At 47.4% G+C, this 7715-nt stretch overlaps 1 protein-coding gene across 2 annotated transcripts; it reads left to right on the top strand.

Annotated features, from left to right (window-relative positions):
- Window positions 1-7: 7 nt before the first annotated feature.
- SLITRK3 (SLIT and NTRK like family member 3) lies at window positions 8-5590 on the top strand. 2 transcript variants are annotated; one of them, XR_004372914.2, is made up of 3 exons: window positions 8-513; window positions 2127-5254; window positions 5562-5590. XR_004372914.2 is itself a non-coding variant. In XM_032774688.2 (2 exons), exon 2 carries the CDS (start codon window positions 2145-2147, stop codon window positions 5001-5003), a length of 2859 nt encoding a protein of 952 aa, XP_032630579.1. In that variant the 5' UTR covers window positions 8-513; window positions 2127-2144; the 3' UTR covers window positions 5004-5584. The 2 variants fall into 2 exon arrangements, 1 of the variants encoding a protein (XP_032630579.1); XM_032774688.2 differs by having other exon boundaries at window positions 2127-5584.
- Window positions 5591-7715: the final 2125 nt, after the last annotated feature.

Genomic DNA, 7715 nt, shown 5'->3' on the forward strand with positions numbered 1-7715 from the left:
ACAGTCAGGGCTTCCCAAATGCGCGCCCCCGACCTGGTGCCAAGCGCGCCCCCTTCATTTGTTCCCCTTCTTGAAGCTCATTTTCATGACGTGGAAAAGCCTGATCCAGGGCAACACCACCACACACACACACACACACGGAGAGAAAGAGAGAGAAGCCCGAGATTCTCCGCTGTGATTGAGCCTCCCTCCTTCTCCCTCCCAATGATGTGCTGCTGCTGCCCAGAGAAAGCAGCAGCCCCAGAGCTGGGAGCCTGCAGCAGCCCCCTTCTCCTCCCTCCTCCATTGAGTGTGCCAAACAGCAGCTCTGCATCCTAAAGAAGCTTATTGAGGAGCTCATTGCATTCCCAGCACGTTTCAGGCTTGCTTGCCTTTTTTTTCTTCCCTTTTGCCTCAGCCTCAGCAGGAGTAGAGAGAGAGAGAGAGTGAAACCAGCAATCCTTAAACTCGAGCTTTTTAAAATTGTATTTATTTATTTATTTTCAGATGTGCTAAAATTTCTCCTGCAAACCGGTAAGTACAAGCGTTCTTGATCCTCTTCTTTCTGCCTAGCTTCAAAGGCGCCCCCCATTGTCTATCCCCCGCCCTCACATCATTTTATAATAGACCTTGCAGAACAGAAAGAACTTAAGTCGCTATTTTGCAAAAGAGACAGATAGGACTGACGGGTACTGCAATACAGCTCTCCTTTCTCTCTCCCTTCTTCCCAATTAGATCATGGCTTTAATCGCACAGGGTATTTCTCTTTTCTCCCATCTCCCCTTTCCTACAGCTGAGGGTTTCATTGGCAAGTTGATCCGAAGGCTTTGTATCCGTTTCCCATTTCTCTCCCTAAATGCGTCTTTCCGATTCTAAGTTTGTGCGGGGAAAGGGGGTGGGGGAGAATTCTCTAGCTGTACCTTGGAAAAGCAAAGAAAAAGGTCATTTTTATTGATAAATTAGGACTAAAATCAACGATTCCTTGGAACAATTTCAATTTGATATTTCACTGACTCAAGAAGGGCTGCATCACCATCATTATTATTAGCATAATTATTAACGTTTATTTATCCCAAAACGTTTGAAATATCTGGCAAAAGGAAGGGGGAAACTGTATCTTGGGGAGCTGCATCTCATCAGAACAGTATGTTTCCTCTGACTGGAGAAGAATGGTGTCTTCTTTTTGAAAGGTAGACAGTAGGATAGATCATTTATCAGCTGGTGTCAAGGCATTTTTCTTCCACTTTCAGCTTTTTAACCGGGTCTCTTGGTTGATTCTGGGGGCGCAAAATATCATAATCCAAACCAGCCTGAGCATTTCAGTCCGAAATGCTTCTTTAGCTGTCACTTCGTCTTAGATCTGATGATCGCATGGGCATGTGCTCTAGAAAGATTAATCATCTCTAAATGCTATAATCAGCTAAAATGACTAATATGCAGTATGTATTTATCTGATAATATACCAGCAGCATTAATCCATCAGTGTGTCTGGAAGGGGGAGGTTTTATTTTAAATCACGGTTGTTAAGCATTATTAAAGACACTGTGAAAATTTCTAAAGGAAACTGTTAGATCAGGGACATTTACAAACCCTGCACATCCCTGCAAACTTACATATAGAATATACTGAGCTGGTGCACTGAATATCCAACCAATGCAATCTAGCAACTTTGGGAGGGTTTTTTTGTGTGTGCATGTGTATATATAAAGGATGTAGTATGATGCTGGTGAAAGATATCCACTGGTATTTTCTCCTGTAATCAGTGAAGGTTAGGATGTGCACAGAGGTAAGCTGCAAATAACTGTTTTTCTAAACACTGGTCATATGGTGAAAAATATGTATATATGCAATACGCTCAGACTGTATGTTCATTTGCTATATGGTATGTGCATGTATTTTCATTATAGATGCCATTTACTAAATATCATATGGGAAGGGAAAATATGGCATCTTATGATTAGAAATTTCTATAGCTCTTAAGTCTGAAACCAGCCTTGAACATCAAGCACTGCTAGAGTTTGTTCTGAAGTCTACCCAACAATTGCTGAACTTTCCAGGAACCTAATAAAAGTCTAGCAAAAATGGAGTTTATTAAGAACAGTGACATGACTAAATACTAAAATTCTGCATTTTTATTTCTGTTACAGTTTTGTAATCAGCCACAAATGATGAAACCTCCCACGGCAGAGACTCTCCATAAAGAAAGGATGTTGTGGGTAATTCTTCTAAGCACAATAGCTCTAGCATGGACTACACCAATTCCCTTGATAGAGGACTCAGAGGAAATTGACGAGCCCTGCTTTGATCCATGTTACTGTGAAGTAAAAGAGAGCCTTTTCCATATACATTGCGACAATAAAGGATTTATAAATATTAGTCAGATAACGGAGTCGTGGTCAAGACCTTTTAAACTTTATCTGCAGAGGAATTCCATGAGGAAATTATACACTAACAGTTTTCTTCATTTGAACAATGCTGTGTCTATTAACCTTGGGAACAATGCACTGCAGGACATTCAGACAGGAGCCTTTAATGGGCTCAAAGTTCTGAAGCGATTGTACCTGCACGAGAATAAATTAGACATTTTCAGAAATGACACTTTCCTGGGTTTGGAAAGTCTGGAATATCTGCAGGCAGATTATAACGTCATTAAACGGATTGAAAGTGGGGCATTTCGAAATCTGAGCAAACTGAGAGTCTTGATCTTAAATGACAACCTTATCCCCATGCTTCCCACCAACCTGTTTAAATCAGTGTCCTTAACTCATTTGGACTTGCGGGGAAACAGGTTAAAAGTCCTTTCCTATCGAGGGATGCTGGACCATATTGGCAGGAGCCTGATGGAAATCCAGCTGGAGGAGAACCCTTGGAACTGTACCTGTGAGATTGTGCAGCTGAAAAGTTGGCTGGAGCGCATCCCTTACACTGCCCTTGTGGGAGACATAACCTGTGAGACCCCCTTCCACTTCCATGGTAAGGACCTGAGGGAAATCAAAAGGAGTAAACTCTGCCCCATGCTGTCTGACTCTGAAGTCGAGGCCAGTCTGGGGATTCCTCAGTTGTCATCTAGCAAGGAGAACGCATGGCCTACTAAGCCTTCCTCCATGCTATCCTCCTTCCATTTCACTGCTTCCTCTGTTGAGTACAAAACATCCAATAAGCAGCCCAAACCCACCAAGCAGCCCAGAGTGCCCAAACCTCCCCCTACATCCCGAGGCCTGTATCCTGGGCCAAACCAGCCTCCTATAGCTGCATATCAGACAAGGCCCCCGATCCCCATCATATGCCCTACTGGGTGCTCTTGTAGTTTGCACATCAACGACTTGGGCCTGACAGTCAATTGCAAAGAAAGAGGATTTCACAACATCTCCGAGCTCCTGCCAAGGCCCTTGAACGCCAAGAAGTTGTATCTGAGCGGCAATTTGATACAGAAAATCTACCGCTCAGATTTCTGGAATTTTTCTTCCTTGGATCTCTTACACCTTGGGAACAACCGTATCTCCTACGTGCAGGACGGGGCTTTTATTAACCTGCCTAACCTGAAGAGCCTGTACCTGAACGGCAATGACATCGAGAGGCTGACTCCAGGCATGTTCAGGGGCTTGCAGAGCTTGCATTACCTGTACTTCGAGTACAACCTGATCAGGGAGATCCAGCCCGCAGCCTTCAGTCTCATGCCCAATCTGAAGCTGCTCTTCCTCAAAGACAACCTGCTGCGGACTCTGCCCACCGATGCCTTTGCAGGCACCTCCCTGGCCAGGCTCAACCTGAGGAACAACCACTTCCTCTACCTGCCCGTGGCGGGGGTGCTGGAGCACCTCCACGCCATCGTGCAGATCGACCTCAAGCTCAACCCCTGGGACTGCACCTGCGACCTGGTGCCGCTCAAGCAGTGGATCGAGACCATCAGCTCGGTCATCGTGGTGGGGGACGTGCTGTGCGCCAGCCCGGAGAACCTCACCCGCCGGGACGTGCGCTCGGTGGAGCTGGAGGCGCTGTGTCCGGAGCTGCTGCACGCAGCGGCCGCCTCGCCCGCCCCGCCAGGGGGCAAGCCCAGCCCCAGCAGCCCCTCGGCCTACGAGCTCTCCCCGCCCGGCGCCGCTGCCGTGCCGCTCTCCGTGCTCATCCTCAGCCTGCTGGTCCTCTTCTTCTCGGCCGTCTTCATCGCCGCGGGGCTCTTCGCCTTCGTGCTGCGCCGGCGGCGCAAGAAACTGCCCTTCCGCAGCAAGCGGCCGGAGGCGGGGGACCTGAGCGGCATCCACATGCAGTGCCACCGCTTCTTCGAGGAGGGCGGCCGCGTGGCGGGCGGCGGGGGCGCCTCGCCGGAGAAGGCTCACCCCGTGGGGCACGTCTACGACTACATCCCCCACCCGGTGACCCACATGTGCAACAACCCCATCTACAAGCCGCGGGAGGAGGAGGCGGAGCGGGAGGAGGGCGGCGGCGGCGGCGGCGAGGCCGGCGAGCGCCTGGGGGGAGGCGGGGCGGGGGAGCCGTTCGCCGAGCCCGGCCACCAGGAGAACAGCACCCACTACCGGACCTTGCTGGAGAAGGAGCAGGAGTGGAGCCTGGCCGTGTCCAGCTCCCAGCTCAACACCATCGTGGCCGCCACCCACCCGCACCACCACCACCACCACCCGGCCGGCGGCGGCGGGCTGGCGGTGGCGGGGGAGCTGGCGCTGGCGCCGCCCGGCTTCCCCCACGAGAAGAACGGCGGGGTGTTGCTCTTCCCGCCGGCCGGCGCCGGGCTGGACAGAGAGCGGCTGCCGCCGCCTTGCACGGTGGGTTTCGTGGACTGCCTCTACGGCACTGTGCCCAAGTTAAAGGAACTGCACGTGCACCCGCCGGGCATGCAGTACCCGGACCTGCAGCAGGACGCCAGGCTGAAGGAAACCCTTCTCTTCTCGGCCGGCAAGGGCTTCCCAGACCACCCCCCTCCAAGCGAATACCTCGAGTTAAGGGCCAAACTCCAAACCAAGCCGGATTACCTCGAAGTCCTGGAAAAGACAACCTATAGGTTCTGACCGGATAGCTTTTCCCCCTCCCCGGCCCTGGCCCGCCAGTAGTGCCCCCGGCCCCCCTTCTCCAGCCCCAGTGCAAGCGCATGATGAGAATAGAGAATACAGCTGTGTGCTCTTCCCCAACAGAGATGTGTGTTTGGGGGAAGGGCCATTCTCAGATCATTAATCAATGAAGTGCCTTCGCAGACTTGCCAGCAGATGTTAATCATTATTTTTTATACTGAAACTGAGACTTTGACTGTGCCATGTCTAAGGTATATTATTATTAATTATTATGATTACTACGGGGATCTTTGTAATGATCCTAAGTAAATTCTATGTCTCTTTTTTTCCGTTGCAGTAAACTTTTTACTTTCTTTTTTTTTTCTCCTGGGGGTAGGGGGAGATGGCATTTTGTGGCTTGTTTTCTTCTTGCCCATCATGGCACAGATCCTGTACATTTATTTAAAACAATCAAATGCAGTTTGCTGCATGCTGGAAACTGCAAGGGGGGAGGGGCGGGGGTCTTGTTCGAATGTTCTCTCACTCTTGTCTCTCTCTTTCACATGCACACACATGTAGACGCGTCCACACAGCTCCCCACCCCAGCCGCCAGTCGGGTTCCCAGCCACTCCGATCGGCTCCCCTCCCGTTCCGCTCGCCCTTCCCCTCCTCTCCTCCTGGAGGGGGGAATTCCATATCCAGTGTGAAGTCATCCGAAAGGAAGAAGCCCATTGGATGTAACCACGTGGCGCACGCACACACACCTAGGGATGATCAATGACACTTCATGACGCCATGAGTTTTTGGAGGACATCCGCACTTCCTTGTTAAAACAAACCCATGCAAATATACAATAAAAATAAAAAAAAAACTGGGTACCTATCACTAACGGCTTTGTAGGAAGCACTTTTAATGTTTTCTCTCTCTCTCACACACACACACACACACACAAACAACAATGTGCATATATTTATTCTGTAATTTCAAATGAATATAAATTGTAAAGGTAATGTTTAATCATTCATTGTACAGTGATGCGTCTGGTATAGCTTTCCTAATAAAAAGTTTTGAAAAAAATACATATAGATATATAGAGGCTACAAAGCTTGAACCTAAAATTTCAGCTTACCCTCCCCCTACCAATGATTACTTCTCGCACCTTAATCCTGAAAGCTATTTTATTAATCACTGTTCAGTGCACTGTGACGTTAACAGGGAGGAAAAAAATCTGTACAACTTCTGCCACAATACCACTTAGGACTTTAAAAATCCGATTTGAAACCTGTTTTTCTTCCACATTGCACTGTAACTATGTCAGAGTATCTTCTATTTAAAAATAAGCAGCAGAATTAACCCAATTTCTTCTACTAATATTGCTAGTAGAATCTGTGTTCTGCTACAACCTAGGAGAAAATAAGGCATTAGTATTGCAACTTTTCAGTGTTTAAATTCACATCAATTATATGAGGAAATGAATAGAGATTGGAGGAAGGCTTAGATGTAAATTTGAGTATTTGATACCATTGCACTTGGAATGTTCTCTCCTCTCGTTTGGAAAAGACTGAAACAATATGGGAAATTCAGGCCTAATAGCTGAGGTTTGCTGGGTCTCTCCCTTGCTTTGCTGCAGTCAGAACAACTAGGGGAGTGAGGCTGATTTTACAAAATGTGTGTCATTAAAATGATGCTGCAAAATAGACTTGCCGCGTCACCCAGTTTACAACCCACTTAGATCTGAGCGAAACCAAAGAAAAACGGATTTTTCTTTTAAGGTACTAGCTGGTATCTTGTTCCTGGTAGATCTGGATGGAAACACAGGAAAAGCCGAGGGAAAGCTTTTTGGGGGGAGTTACCCAATGTGGCCAGTAGATGGCGCCGGAACTCCAGCGATCGCAGCAAAAGCTGCAGCTGAGTTGTGCCGCCGGTCCGGTACTTTCCGCTTGGACTCGAGTGTGTCCTTAATGGCATGAAATCGTTACGTTGAATATAATTCACCAGACATCACTAATGCCTTACATCAAGCTAGGGAACAAATTAAATGGGAATGTGAATGTCAGCTCCTTAGCCGTGCAGTTACGTCGCTGAGGCCCTCTCCTAAAAATCTCAAATAATGAATTTTATACAGAAATATCAAATCAAAATATATTTTGTGTTAATAAAAACAACAATCGTGGCAGTTTATCAAGATAAATTGAAAAATGTTTCCACTGTATAAAAAAACCCCAAACCCTTTATCTAATGTTCTAGTCCCTTTGGGCATTTGTTATGGGACTAAATATCCATTCCTAAATTGCAACTTTTTGGATAGGGTGAGGAAAGAGAGCCTATGTTTGCATGGACTGATGTGCCACATCCATGCCAGGTGTCCTGGTCAGGAAAAGCTGCTTCCCTTTCTCTTGTGTAACAAAATTATTCCACCCAGCACATTGTTGTCCAATGGAGTTAAAAGGTGGATGTTCTCCCCAGATGGCCATAATTATAGGTTTGGCAGGTATGCACAGTACAGGCTCTCTGTCTCTGAGAGCTATGTGGAGGAAGTAGAAAACATTTTCTATGAATCAATAGTAGCCCTCTGGACCTTAGAGATAATGCGGGGTGTGGGTGGGTGAGGGGACAGCTTCAAAAGTCTGTAAATCTTTGCATCACCTCCATATTATTGGTTAATGTTATGAACTTCCAACTTATCAGATCCTTCTATAGTATTGATGTTAGGTTTCATTATTACTGCATTCA

The sequence above is a fragment of the Chelonoidis abingdonii genome, chromosome 8 (genome assembly GCF_003597395.2).
Source record: "Chelonoidis abingdonii isolate Lonesome George chromosome 8, CheloAbing_2.0, whole genome shotgun sequence".
Classification (NCBI taxonomy): Eukaryota; Metazoa; Chordata; order Testudines; family Testudinidae; genus Chelonoidis; species Chelonoidis abingdonii.

Coding starts and splice junctions, on each gene's coding strand:
- SLITRK3 (XM_032774688.2), top strand. CDS start 2,145: ATGATGAAACCTCCCACGGCAGAGACTCTCCATAAAGAAAGGATGTTG.